Source organism: Thunnus maccoyii, chromosome 12, assembly GCF_910596095.1.
Source record: "Thunnus maccoyii chromosome 12, fThuMac1.1, whole genome shotgun sequence".
Classification (NCBI taxonomy): domain Eukaryota; kingdom Metazoa; phylum Chordata; class Actinopteri; order Scombriformes; family Scombridae; genus Thunnus; species Thunnus maccoyii.
Window position 1 is genome coordinate 3,376,452 of NC_056544.1, and position 15,292 is coordinate 3,391,743.

General features: G+C 40.0%; 1 protein-coding gene and 1 long non-coding RNA gene across 6 annotated transcripts in view; both read right to left on the reverse strand.

The window, feature by feature from the left end:
- Positions 1-3,241: 3,241 nt before the first annotated feature.
- Positions 3,242-6,231, reverse strand: LOC121908689. The gene is made up of 3 exons (XR_006099298.1): positions 6,091-6,231; positions 3,377-3,459; positions 3,242-3,257 (listed from the first exon to the last, which is right to left on the reverse strand). It is a non-coding gene; the product is annotated as an uncharacterized LOC121908689 (long non-coding RNA).
- A 2,542-nt stretch (positions 6,232-8,773) lies between these two features.
- Positions 8,774-15,292, reverse strand: part of asph (aspartate beta-hydroxylase) — a 31,115-nt gene continuing 24,596 nt past the window's right edge. For 2 of the 5 annotated variants that reach the window (XM_042428673.1, XM_042428674.1), the window contains 3 exons: positions 14,323-15,040; positions 13,067-13,148; positions 12,965-13,034 (listed from right to left, as the gene is read on the reverse strand). In XM_042428673.1, coding sequence (XP_042284607.1) covers positions 12,980-13,034; positions 13,067-13,148; positions 14,323-15,040 — 855 coding nt within the window. In that variant the 3' untranslated portion in view covers positions 12,965-12,979. Of the gene's footprint in view, positions 11,910-12,855; positions 12,904-12,964; positions 13,035-13,064; positions 13,149-14,322; positions 15,041-15,292 lie in introns of those variants that run through there. The other 3 variants (XM_042428672.1, XM_042428671.1, XM_042428675.1) reach the window with 3 other exon arrangements.

Below are 15,292 nucleotides of genomic sequence, written 5' to 3' on the forward strand. Positions count from 1 at the left end.
ATCAGTAATAATGTTGATATTAAAACCTAAAATATTCATGTCTAATATTAACAGTAACATTGACACCATGTTGTACATAATGTTGTAATTACTGTCATTTGAGGCTAGATGGCGCTGACAGTTTCTGTCATTTGTTTTCCACTGTATTATAAAATGGCAGTCAGAACTGATACATAATATAAAACCCATTAACAATATAACAGCTCTTCCTCTATGAAGCTAGAATGTTGAGTTGCAATCAAATGTGGGTGTTTATTCATCTGTCAGATCATAGTTTATTATGTTGTATTAAATTGTACTTTGTGGTTAAAATATTTTTTCTCCTGTGGGCTTGGACAGAATATAGTTTTCTGTAAATTTTCCCAAAAAGCAACAAATATAATTGATATAATGTGTTCATAAACAGATTTGTATCTGTGTTTTTAAAAGAAATAAACAAATAAATATTCAGCATATAAAGTATCTAACAGATTTGATAAAAGAAAAGAGAGGCCAGTGTATACAATGTAGAATTTATAGTTGTATAAAAAATGCCAATAAAGACATAACTATTACTGTCTGTCTGGATCTGATTACATTAACAGTAATAAGAAAAAGTAATATATATAAAAAATAAATAAATAAAAAAGGTCTGATTGATCACATGCATATGCTGCACCATTAGTTAAGTCAGTACATTTAAGAACTGGTTGTCAGCATTTGGCGGCCAAATCTGGTGGCCACATGTCAGTCAGTAACAGATCTGTGTAACTGTGCTATTATCAGTCTGTGGAGCCCTTTCTAAATAACCTGCAGTGCCCATATTCTTCATAATGAAAGAACATGTCACCCAGTGTAACACACAACATCATTTTTTTACACTGTTCACATAATCACATAGGCTTATGTTTTCATATGATGTTAATACAGGTGATTTTTCCAGCAATACACAGTGTGTAAAAATAGCTTTTTCTATGTATGTTAGTAGATCAGTTCATTGTTGATGGGATTTGTTGACAATAAGAAAAATACAGAAAACTGCCAGCTTTTAAATCATGCTTGTCCCCAAGCTTGGGGAAAAAAAGAGATGCCCAGTCCTGATTACAACATCACATTCACAGAGTATGTCATTCTATGTGTAAGCCAATTGATTAAAAACATGATATTCTAAAAATCAAACCGTGCTTTAAAGTGTACAGTCAAGTTAGGACATTACATGGAGAACTGGGGTTGATATACTCCTGACTGGGAACTCCAACTTCAAAAAAGGGACATTTCATTATATTTTTACCCAACAGGAAGTAGTAAATCCCTTGTTCTGGCTAGGGTTAGAGCAGGTCAGTCCCACTGGTGTATCTTCAGGTTACTTAAACTGGTGAAGGTTTTCTCACATTCTTGACACTGATAGTTTGGCAGCAGTGTGACTGTTCTTGTGCCTCCTGCATGAGGACGAATCACTGAAGGTCTTCCCACAGCGATCACAGCTGTAAGGTTTCTCCCCAGTGTGGATGCGTTCATGTAACGAGCACTTGGCTGCAGAAATGAAGGTTTTCTCACAGTGTTGGCACTTGAACGGTTTCTCCCCGGTGTGGAGACGTTTGTGTTGCCTTAAAGAAGCAGCAGAACTAAATGTGCTCTTACATTTGTCACAAGGGTACAATTTCTCTCTAGTGTGGATATACTTGTGTTCTCAGTAAGCGGACGGATCAGTTTGCCGGTGACTTGAATGTTTTCTTGCAGTGCTGGCACTCATACGGTCGCTCCCCGCTGTGGTTTCGTTGGTGGATTTTTAAGTTCTCTTGGTGACTGAATGCTTTCCCACACTGCTCACACTGGAACGGTTTCTCTCCGGTGTGAACGCGCTGATGGGATCTGAAGGTGTGTATCTGAGTGAACACTGTCCCACACTGCTCGCAGTGGTGCAGTCCCTCTCCACTGTGAATCTTCTGATGGTCTTTCAGGTGCTGCGCTGATGTGAATGCTCTGTCACATTGCTGACAGTTGTAAGGTCTGGGTTTGTTTTTGCGACACTGTTTCTAAGGCAACAGAGAGGCAAAGATATGGAGGTTAAATGAGGTGCAATGGTGGAACAAGATAAATGACATGAAAAAAAAAGAAAAATGTATGAATGTTTTGGAAAGTCTCCCACATTATTTAATAGATGAGTACATATCCAATGAATTTGTTGATTATTCAGACAACTTCATATTTCCTGCATTTTTGTTGTTAACATGTTAGAAGTTGGATTTTTTTAAAAATTGAAACACTGTGAAAGACCTCATTGACAGATATTTGGATACTTTCCTATGTCTCAAAATTCATTCTTGATCCACTTGTTGATTTAAATCAGCGGACATAATTTAGACTATCATACATCTGTACATGTCAGAGCAAAACTCAAGCCATCAAGCTCCAGCTCTCCATAGACCTCCACAACAGAAAGAATAGAAGGTGTTGCAAATAATTTGAGTTTAGTCCTGCAACTAACGATTATTCATCATTATTGATTAATCTGTCAATGATTGTTCTCGGATAATTGATTAGTTGTTGGTACATAAAATGTAAGAAAATGGTTAAAAATGTCTATCCCTGTTTCCCAGAACCCAAGGTGACGTCTTCAAATGTCTTGTTTTGTACACAACCAAAATATATTCAGTTTACTGTCATAGATGATTAAAGAAACCAGAAAATATTCACATTGAAAAGCTGAAATGAGAATTTGGGCATTTGTTTACTTAAAAAATGAATCAAAATAGTTGGCAATTAATCATTGCAGCTCTGCTGGAGTTCCTGTCACATAAACAACACAGACACACAAACACATGATTGGTGCAAACATTGCTAGCTAGTTATAGGTTCAATCTGAATGTAACTTTAAACGCATCTAGCAGTTTCTAGATGTTGCCTTGTTCATTATTTCATGATAAAGTAAGGATAGTAAACAAGTGTCAGTTATGATAATGGATCAAATTCTTTAGGAAATGATAGTGGAACTATGAGCCACATCCACAGCAGCACAGATGGTTTCAGTGCCAAACAATTAGTGGATCGATAGAAAATCAATCAATAACCATTTTACAGACTAAATGATTAATTGATTCATCTAAAAAGTGACATTTATGATAATAACTTTGGTGATTTGGATGAACTGAACCTTTAACATTACACAAGTTGAATGTTTCTCACCTCTAGTGAAGATCTCATCTCCCACACAGGTGTCCTGAGCTGGGACAAAAGAGGCCGATGTTCCTTTTCTCCTCAGCTGGACTCGTCTCTTCCTGTCAAACACAGTTGATAGACAGCAACAATAACACCGTAGCTCCAAACAGTAACCCTTCTAATACATGGAACATGATGGAAATATGAACCAGGCAAGCCGCACTGGACAGGAACATACACTGCTGAAGTTCATACAGAGTTCAAGTGTCCTCTTCCTCCCCTCTTAAACGTGGCAGACTTATTTCCTGTCTGTGCTGAGCTCTGGGGACGAGGGATGTATTGTTACCTGACATAGACATAACTCCAAAAGGAATAATCAGTCTGTTCATATAATAGTTTAAGAGCTTCTGTGTGTGGCAGCCTCTCTTTTTCTACTGTATGATGATGATGATGATGTGGGCTCTGCATCTCTTCTACTTTCAGTGCCAACTTGTTCCTTTAGAGCTGCGTCACCTTGGTTGGATGAAAGCTCTGAATAGCTCTCACATGCACTGTCATGGATTTCAAACCTTCAACAGAACAAATTGAACTCAAGGCTCACTTGATTCACACTCCAGGGAGTCGTCTCAGCTAATGATCTTTCAGGCTGGATGCACATTATACGACAATTAGCTGGAAACAATGAGCAAACGTGCCTTCTTCACACCGCAACAGCACACACACTGTGAGTGCGAAGACTAAACAAAGTGCTGGTGATAGTGATGGATTCACAGTTAGCTGGAGCAACACAGTCCTGGTGTGGGCCATCTGTGGTTAACTGGTGCAGCTTATCCTGTGTATTCAGGGGTCAGACACAGCTCATTACTGGACATCATTAGATCTGCAAAGTTTGAGACTTTCACTGGTGGAAAAGCTCAGTCTTTGCATTAGAACTGGCCTGATCTCCTCGTGGTGAGCAGAGCTCTGATTGGTCAGTAGGTGACCCCATGCAGTGATCAAAGGACTTCACAATCTGTTGCAGGATTCCCTCAGCAGGGACGAGAGGAATTTTATTGTCTGAAATGTGTTTTCCTGCTGTGGGGGAGTTACTTCATTGTTTCAGTCTTTTATTTGGATTTTTATCCTGTTAACAGTCATCCTTTTGGAAAGTAGAAAACATTTGGGTGACTTGATTTTGGGTGTTATAAGAGTTCTAGTCTTGAGCTGCAACGATTAGTCAATTCATTGATTAAAGCAAAAAGGAAAAATGCCAAATGTTCTCTATATCAGCTGCTCCAATGACAGGATTTCCCGCTGGTTATTGTCATATATGACAATAAATAAGATATCTTTAGGTTTTTGCATAGACCGTAAAAAATACGGATGTAACCACCGTGATGTCACCCATTGGTTTCTGAAGAGCGGGCAAAGAGTATAGAAGCACAAGAGACGAAACTCTGGTGCTTTTTTGACAACCGCCACTAGATGGCGCTTCTGTAGCGCTGACGCCGTTTTGGACTGAAAACACCATCACATTCATTCAAATTCATCACATATTACGTGCCCAAAATCAGCGTATCTCACAGCCAAATCAGAAGCGCAATAGCGAATTTCTCAAAATAAGTCATTAGTAAATTTTATGACACTTACATATACTATAGTATAGTATATAGTATATACTAGTGATGTCATCATAGTACAATTACCTCTGAAGTTCTACTACTCTCAATACCTGTTTTGATACCACGGCCAAAACCAGAAATCCCATGTATCTTCTTAGAGGGGATTTTTCCAGACAAAATGCCCTCAAACACGGGTCTGTGGTCTATTGTGCATCTATTTTGGAGGTCCTCGACATGAAAAAGTTTGCCTGGTTTCTCAAAATCCCAACAATGCTGGATTTTTCTAGTCTCCGTTTATGTCCATTGCTCACTTTTTGCCTCTCTGAAGCAGGGCAAAAAGTTGTTGTGTCATGTCTTTCTATTTGGAACACTCAGAATTTGTAAATCTGAACCCATGATTTCTGCTTTGATTCTTTCATAAATGTAATATATAAGTAAGTAAATAGTTATAATAGTATGCATGTTTATAATATTTTTGTCATTGTTCAACACAGGTCAGTTCGGTAGAGGCATTATATGACAATAGAATAGAAAGAATTTTGTTTTACTTTTGTACGGCACTTTGTAGGCGGGATGTTTTACTGGTGTCATTAAGGTCTTTGATTCGTTAGTGGCATTCAGCTCAACATGGCGGAGGTGGAGCTCTGCTGCTGTGCGCTGATGTTGCAATGGAACGACCAATTAGCTTTCACTTCTTATCAATACAAGTTCTTTGATTCAAGTGGCCATTCGAGGAACTACAGTTTCTGGCGCTTCCGCGGGGTTGCCGCTTGGAAATTTGACAAATCAAGCACACTCAAGACATCACTGTGGTCCTGGAAAAATTGTGGCGTTTTTTCCACTAGATTCTAACATTTCATAGAGTAAACGATTAATCGACTAATCAAGACAATAATCAATAAGATGTATCGATAATGAAAATAATGGTTAGTCGCAGCTCTATGTAAATAGTTTCACCGAGCTGTGAATGAGCTACTGATGTGCCCAATCACTATACATCACACTAGCGTCAGTGGTGTGTAGGACTTTAAAGAAAAAGAAAAACGTCACAATACACTGCAAAACAGCTACTGTTTTTGATTTTATAAGATCTGGACAAAACAGACCAAATGCTGCAAAAAAGTAGCCGTTCCCCAGTTAACAGGTTCCTCTCTGTAGGGTTTCTTTTGTTAGTTTTTATAAAGAGCTGAAACAACATGACAGGAGTTTCTGTCCATGTTCTAGCAGACAGGTGACTATTGCTGAATTTACTAATTTGAGAACCTCGTCATTCAGCGAGGATAAAAACAAACATTTTGATAGCCTAAAACCATTTCTTCTGTGTTAATGGTTCTGTCCCTGGTGTGTTTACCTTCGACTGGAGATAATGTGTTAGCGCCTGGCTGGGCTGCAGCAAGCTATGTTGACTTTAACATCGACTAATCGAGCGCCTCTTTATTTCAGGAGGTGGTGGATGTGGGCGGTCCAACCCCGCCTTCCCGCGGGCCGCCCAAAATTAACTAGCTGCAGACAAAATGGCAGCCACGGAGGCAGACATCTTGGATCTCTGCCTCCGCAGTTGACAGGAAATCACGTGACTTTAGTAGCGGAAAATGTTTTTGTCGTTTTTCCCATAAAGTAGTGCACGGATTTTAAAAAAAACCACAAAAAAACCCCACAAAGTTCTAATTATTCATCAGAAATATATTTTGAAAGTCAATTGACTCTCTTAAAGGCTTCATAAAATATTTAAATGAGAAGTTTGCAACTAGTAAAGATTGAAAATGGGCCAATATAAAGTTAATTGAATAAGGAAAAGGTCGCCAGTTCTTTCACATGTTTTATGTTTAAATCAAATTTATTTATTAGACAATTTCTCATAAACAATTTATTGAACAATGTGAGTAGGTTATGCCTAACTGTAAGACCCTGTGAGCTACTGATGAAATATGCGTTTACATTGCCAAAGTAAGTGTTTAATAAAAACAAAAAGAACTGTGATTTTGCTCTCTGTCAGCTTTTTTATATTAAAAAAAATGCAGTTGCAGTTGCACCAACATGCTGCTGAGTGTCGCTGTCAGACCGCTATAAAGGGGGCGTTCAGGGGCGCTGCTGTGGCGTCTGAATCTAAAGAACTGAAGGAAAAGAAGAGAGACACACAGTTAATATGACAAAATGACATAAACAACTAAAATGAAATCACAAACCTTGATCATCTGTACATGTGAGTTATGTTAGTGATTTGTGATAACAGGCATGTCTTGAGATAATTTAGCTTCACTTCGACTTTTACAGCCAGTTAATCAGTGATGTGACCCATTGTTTGTGGACTGCTCTTTTGAAGCCTCGAGTTTAGCAATTTGACCATCGCCATCTTGGATTTTTGGAGCCAGGAGTGGCCATATTTGGACGAGAGGGTGGAACTGACTATCACTAGCTGCTAGCTTGGTTAGCATGGTGAATTTACAGTCTATGGTTAACTGTGCTAATGCTAATGCAAATGCTAATTTTTGCTAGCGAATAACAGAGCTAAAACGCTGAACAACACTTTTTTAGGCAACCAAAATATTACAATTTTCATGTACTGGAAACACACTGTGAAATAGCGGCCGTTACATATATACTCTGTGAATCTGGGGTTACGCCATGGTTATGTTATGTCATCAACGTTGTAGCCGTGGTAGCAACTTGTCAATCACAAGTAGCCATGCCTAAAGCATACGCTGCTTGATCATCTATTTTACCTTAAACAGGACCATAATTCACAAAATGAGCATCATGCTGTATTGAGGAAGACTTGAAACTAGCGATTGAGATCAAAAACTCATTAGAAAACTGTTTACTGAGGTAATAAATCAAGTGAGAAGTAGGGTCATTTTCTCATAGACTTCAATACAATCGGACTACTTCCTGGAGCCAGTGGAGTCGCCCCCTGCTGGCCATTAGAAAGAATGCAGGTTTAAGGCACTTCTGCATCGGCTTCACTTTTCAGTCCCAGTTACCCCCTTGATGGCTGCTGGGTCTCTCCCGAGTTTTGCTCAGCACAACTCAATAGACTTTGTATCTTACTGCTGTAAAGTCCTCTCGCCTTCTCGCCTTTTCTGCCAAAAGTGGATTACACACATATGCAATGCAGATGTTCACACAAAAACGACACAAAGACCAACTTCCGCTGCTAAGGTCATGTGATTTCCTGTCAACTGCAGAGGTTCAAGATGTCTGCCACCGTGTCCGCCATTTTGTCTGCATGTCACATGAGGTCTGTAGGCCAATCAGAATGTTGGATTTTTCAACATTGGATACATTGCACAGTGATCTAGGAGACGCAACTGGAGCATGAATGTATAATAAAATCATATATATAGATATAATACATCCACGAGCTGGAGACCTCTCAGTTTCAGTGCAGGTGAACCGGATTAAAGTCTGGGACTCAGCACCATTTTTTGGTTGGAAAAGTACTTCTAGGAAAGAATAAGAAAAAAAAATTAACTTACGGCTGTAAACTCAACTTTTGGAAGTACAGTACATTAATTGTACATATGATCCTACAATTGTGATGCTTAATTATGCATAGAAGATATTTATCATAAAATAATCAGTGCACAGTCTGCAAATAAAGCTAATATTGCCAAAATTATTTTTGAAATAAAAAATAAATGATTATATTTCTGTCTTAATTCTCCTATCATGATGGATTGCTATGCATGATGGTGCCACACTGTCTCCCTGACTAACACTGATAGAGTGCTGAGTGAGTAAATAGCAATATAGTGACACCTTGTGGCCAAATTTGTTACTGCAGAAAGTTGAGTCATACTGCTTTCACACAGCCTATAAATTGTACAGGCAGTAAGTTTACAGTACCTGGTATTTACATTTTTATATTGTAAAGAACTTTGTGAATTTGTGATACATACTTTGTTTTTTGAGCCACAGGCATACAGAATACAGCCTAACTTAACTGGCATCTCTGTGGGACATGAATAGAAAAGAGTGGCAGCAGGAGTGATGTGTGACAAAGTGTATAAATAAAACAACTGCAGTCACCGCTGTGTTGTCCCAAACCTTTTATTGCTGCTCCCAGAACAGATCATTTACAGAAAACTGTGACACTTCAACTCTCCTTCACACAATCCATTATTATCATCATTACTTCACAATAATTTAATCACCATTTTCAGCGTCTACAGGACAGCTGCAGACTGAAGGTTATGATTGACAGACGACACTGTGAGGCAAAGGGACGGGCAGTTTTTAGCCAACAGCAATATTTCTCCATAACTGACTGGAGTTCAGGCTGCTGAACAGCTATTGTAGTGTTTCAGCAGATACTGTAAGTTAATAACCGCCACCTCCTTTGCCCACGCATCACAACCTTTTACAGCATGTACATGACTTCTGATCAAAGATTAGTAATGAAAAAACAAACATCGGTTTCATCAGGCTGCTGCAGTGTGGCTGCTTTGCCGTTTTATTTTATTGCTTGTGGTTTTTGTATTCTTAAGAGAATAAAGTTTGTCCTGAAGTAGCACAGCTCCCTAAACTTGCCTGTCACAAGCAGCTTATGGCTTTGTAAAAAAGCTTTTAAAGCATTTTCAGATTTTTTTATTTCTCCAAGTCCTTTTTAAAAATGTTCATTTTAAAAATCTAGAAGCTCTCTCGGTAAAGATTGTAATCTTCAATGTTAAAAAGGTTTTACAGTTCACAATGACTTACAAAGTGTTAGAAAGTAGAAAAGACCCAGCTAGTGTTACAGAGGGAAAAAAAAGACATCCTACAAAAACAGCTACTGCACACCACTGGAATGTGTTGCATCCCTAAAAAACAGACTAGTAGTTACAGTATGTGAGGACTAGAGACACAAAGTGGGACTGAGACTTCAAAATCAAACATTTTTTTTTTTTAATGTTTTTTCCTAATCTTCCACTCCTACCACAAACAGTAGTGTTGTTCCGCAATCAATTCCTACATATCATCTACATATTGTTTACTGTCAGTATCACATCAGAAATGTGTTATTCAGGGTGTCTACCCAATTTCCCAAAGCTGTATTAGTGTCACCAATATCTCTCATCCAGTACAAGGTGATGCACACTTAACAACAGGGAATGTGGCCATCACCTTCTAATTAAGATATAAAATGCTCACTCGGCAGTTCTGCAGTGGAATGAGGTGTTAAGATGTTGCTGTGGTGGTTTGGGCCTGCAGACGCCCTGCTATCATGGATCAATCATTTTTAAAAAACACAAGACAAATGTTGATGTCACAAAAGAAGAGGAAACAACAAATTCCCTCGAAGAAAGAAAATAAAAACACACAGCTATTAAGTTTTTGAGCAGAGAGAATGAGGCAGTGAAGTTTTGACATTGATGAAGCCTCATGACCGAGGCCGGATCACCAAACCAGATCCCAAAAGCCCCTGATTCATTACGTGTTGATTTGAGTATGCACATTTATCAAATTAGGCAGGTTGTGGATTATTCGCCATCTTATCTACCTGTGTCAAAATGACATGGTGCATGTTCCTTAATGAATTTGTGTTTAACAGCATTACCACAATCAGGGGGGTTAAAGGGGGCTCACTGCTCATTTTGTGCCCCGAGGCCTCCTAGTGGGTTAATCCAGCCATGCTTGCGAAAAAACAAAAACAAGCTATTTTTAGACTGGACTTCCAAAGGAACATGACACCTGTGTGTTTATTTAACCCTCTGTGAGCCAGAAACTACAGATCTGCCACACTGAAGCGGTGGAGACAGAAGTGGGATCTGGATCACACAGGGGTAAAACACTTCAGTATCAGGCAGCCTGCTAAAAGGATCCATGTATCACTGGTTAGACAGCTTTGCACCATCCATGGTGTCCTCATTTTCATCACAGTTAAGGTTTTAAACTAAAAGAGTTGAAGTTTAAAGTTTCAACTTCAGTTAAAACTTATTATCTGGAAATATGAAAGAAAAAAAAAAAAAGAAAGCTAGAAATCTACAGAACACACACGCAGACAGAGGTACAGATAGTTACAGAACAAAACTGAAAAAAAAAAAAAAACTCTCCAAAACTACATCACGGCATCTACGGCTCACAGAAGGGATTGGTTAGTAAAAGATTTGTCATCATGGGGTACATAAGGAATACATCCACACACTCAAAACACACACACACACGCACACACATACATACACACACACGCACACACACACACAGCTTTCTCTGTGAACGTGCTAGCATATGGCTCATCCTGGAGTCGACGCATACTGAGTGGTAAATAAACTGGCTGGGTGAGGAGGGGTGAGGAGGGGGTGAGGGACATCGCGGCAGTTTTGCATAGAATCTACAACACTGAGACCAGAACCAAACGGCTGAATTTAAAGCTGATGTTCTAAATTCTGAAGTTACACTGCAAAACAGGGACAGAAATTTAACTCTGATTTGATTTCTAAAAGTAGAAATGTTGTTTTCTTGCCTCCACAGAGCTGATTCTGTTAGAAGGAGGGATTGGGTAACACCACCCAAGGTGCTCAGAGAAAGATTTCTAGTTTGTTTTTTTGCTCCAGCTGAGTTTTGAATCTGTGAAGCTTCAGAACCTGATGAGTCACCAGGTGGACAGGAGTCCTTTAAACTCAGAGACGGTTTTGCAACTGCCAAAGGATGGCTTTTCAGTTATGAGCTCTGGCCTTATTTTGCTTGGCAACACAATTTGGCTCCAGGAAGCCAAACTACATCACTGAGAGACTTCAAAATAAAGTTCCGGACTGGTTTAACTTTTTCAGCTCTTGCAGATACAGACTCGGGTAGACGTGTTGTACAAGTAGAGCACATAGACTTCACATCTGGTCACAGACACACAGAACTAAACCACCCTGAACAAAAATGGAAATGGGTGCTCTGCTTCAGATAAAAAAAAAAAAAAGGTGAACAAAAGAAGGAGAAGGGTAAAAACAGGAGTACCATATTAGTAAACAATTCATCCATTATCCGACTCATTTACACTGAAAGGAATTGAACAGGAAGGTGAAAACAAAGGGAGGGTGAGAAAGATGGGGGGGGAGAGAGGCGAGTGATGTCATGACAACTCAATCGTTTCTCTGGAGGTGGAGAGATGCATCGTTCTGAGCACGCTCAGATGGTGCTGATGCAACGTCAGTGGGTCCCTGCTCCGTCACCACGGCGACCGCGGCAGCCTCTACGTTTCTATAGGAAACACAAACAGGATGATGCTTAGTCTTCTCATGGGCAGAATATCTCTCAGTGTGTTAGTCTCTGATCTTGCACTTGTATTTGATGATGTATTGTATAAGTGTGTCTGAGGGGGAACATGTGGAGAAAAACATACATGAATTGTCCTTTCACAAGCTTTCTAGTAACAAAACGAACAGATAGTGTGTTCATCTGTAAAAGCAGCCAAAGTGCAGCGATTATCAGTTACACATTGACAGCAGATATTAGATAGCAGACATTCACATGCTAACAGCTGTTCTGGCCTTATGTCATTACCCCTGTATGACATAATGTGTCATAACTTTACAACTCTGGGGACGAGGGAGACGCACTATCGTTCAGATACGGGGATAACGGTGCATATTTTTAGACAGTCTCTCCTGGAAGTCAAGCATAGTGTTGCACTTGGCTGTTGACATGAAAAGTGACATAAATAGTTGTTCTATGAATGAAAAAGGGGAGAGCTAGAGAGAGAAGCTCAAACCCTCACTCCTTTCTCACATCTTGCACAGCTGGCCGATCAATGTGTGAAGTGGGTGTGAAGGTCGGCTTGTCCGTTTCAGAAAGTTACAGAAATAGCCGTGAGCAGCCCCCCCCCCCTTATCTGCTATGGGAAAGGTGCAGGTGAAGGGGGTTTAATGGGCTTTTCCACCATCTGACAAGCATGTCTGAAGGAGTATACAGCCACCTTTAATGTCTTTTTTCATTCTTAACACAACTATTTCTGAGTACAACACTGAATGTCTTCATTATCCTCAAGTGTGGCCGTTTAGAACAACTATAAACATTTGATTTCCAACGAGGTCAGACAACACGTCGTATGAACTTATTCCCTTTGGAGCATAAACTGACCCTTAGTGTGGTCATGACTCTAAAGGTCATGTGTAAGCTATCATAACAAGAGTGAAGTAGAGTTTACCTGTGGGCTCATCCTGAATCTGTTCCTCTGTCTCGAAAAAATCTGCTGCTGCAAACAGAAACACACATGTGAAGTGAGACCAAAGATCTTAAACATGATGTGATGATATCCCCGAACAAAGCTTTTACCCCAGCTGTGCATATATACCCTTTAGATGATTTGGGTCTTTAGATGTCAAGCGTGTGTGTGTGTGTGTGTGTGTGTGTGTGTGTGTGTGTGTGTGTGTGTGTACTCACCTTCTTCTGCTGCCTCCTCTACCTCTTGTGCTACCTCCTCTTCATCTGTCTCTGTGACTGTGGAATAAAAAGAAACCATGAACAACTGTACGCTCCAGAAAATAGAATTCTTTTAAACATTACTTTAGCACTTGTACAACACCGCCGCAAGAAATCATCTTTGTATCATCAGCTCCAGCACTCCATGCTAACACCTTGGCAGAAACCATGTGAAGTGATAGCAGATGTCTTGTGACTCAACAGTGGGAGAAAATAAAGTCTCATTTCTCTGAATAATGCCGTTGGTCTACTGACAGTATGTGAAATACTATTATTGATAGTTAAGATGAGTCTCCTGGACTTTAATCTGTCCTGATGGTTCAGTTATCGTTAAGTTATGACTGGCTGATAAAGCTACTTTATCTACTGTTAGACAAGCTTGGTATCAGGCAGGAGTGGAAGTTTCTTAGTTAGTGAGGTTCTTGGTAGTTAATCCATTTCCACTGAACACTTGGAGAGTATTTCTCCTGGACAGCTGCAGTCTGGCTTTTTAATCCCTGTTCACATTCAATTGTTGAAAAATTTGGAGCCAATCGTGGTTAAGTATGAAACTTGCACAACAGTGTTGTGGAAACATCTTGTGTCAAATAGTTGAACTTTTGAAATGACAAATGTTTGCATATTCATAGATTCTGGATTTTTCGATGAGGGAGATGGAGTAATGTCATTTAAAGAATTATTAATGGCATATTTTAACTTTTTTGTGAATAAAACATATTAGACACTATTATTACAAGCAGTATTTCCATGTGTCTTAAATGTCTGGAGGAGATCTTAAGCTCACTATTAGTATTTGTCAAAAACTGGGTATCCTGACAATACCAAAGACTAATGTTAAACTGGTACTGGGCATACTACTGATTCATCTGTCAGTTATTTTATCAAATAATTGAATAATCAAACTGATTAATCGTTTTGTCTGTAAAATGTCAGAAAATGGTGAAAATGCTCTTCAGTCATCCCTGGTGACATCTTCAAATGTTCAAATTGTTTTGTGCAACCAACAGTCCAAAATCTATATATTTGTTTTACAATTGTAGAAGACTAACCAAACCACAAAACTCAAAAACATCACACCAGAGAGGCTGGGGTCACTTTGAGTCATTTGTCAAAATGACTCAAATTGATTAACTGACCATCAAAATAGTTGGAAATGAAGTTTATGTTGATAACTAATAAATTGTGACTCTACCTGGTACTGTTTGCTCCTCCACTGCTTCTTCTGGAGTTGCTTCTGCGGCCTCCTCTATTGCCTCTTCTGAAGGAGCTGTCTCCTCCTCTTCTGCTACCTCCTCCACAGCTTCATCTACAGGAGCTGCCTCCTCTTCAGCAGAATCCTCAGCAGGTTCGTCTGAAGGTGGTGCCTGCTCCTCTTCTTCTACTACCTCCTCTACAGCCTCTTCTGAAGGTGCTGCCTCCTCTTCTTCTGCTACATCTTCTTCTGTAGCAGCTGCCTCCTCTACAGCAGGCTCATCAGCAGGTTCCTCCTCAGCAGCTGCCTCCTCCTCTTCTGCTACCTCCTCCTCAGCTTCTGTAGGTGCTGCCTCCTCTTCAGCGGGCTCCTCGATGGCGTCCTCTGCAGGAGCTGCTTCCTCTTCAGCGGGCTCCTCGACAGTCTCCTCTGCAGGAGCTGCCTCCTCTTCAGCGGGCTCCTCAACGGCCTCTTCTGCGGGAGCTGCTTCCTCTTCAGCGGGCTCCTCGACAGCTTCTTCTACAGGAGCTGCCTCCTCTGTGGTCTCCTCGCTCTCTACAGCTGCTGCCACCTCCTCAGCAGCCTCCTCCACCGCAGCCTCTAACTCTGATGCTAGCTCTTCCACAGCTTCATCAACAGCCTCCTCCTCCACAGCCTGCTCTTCTGCTGGTTCCTCCACCTCCTCAGCTGCTGCCTCCTCCTCCTCAACTGGAGCATCCTGAAATCAATCAAACCAACCAAAGGTTAGGAAAAGATAAGAAACAAACAAGTAGGAATACATTTAATAAATGTTCAACTTTCATGGGGTCAGAAGGTCTTAAGCACAAGCCTTTGTATCAAAACTAAAGTTCAATCATAAAAATCTGATTATGAGAATCAGAAAGATCAACAGCATTTTTTGTTCTTGTGTCATTATCATTTTTAAAATATTGAGGTCAACCATACCAGGTCATGCTAGAAGTAGTGTCAT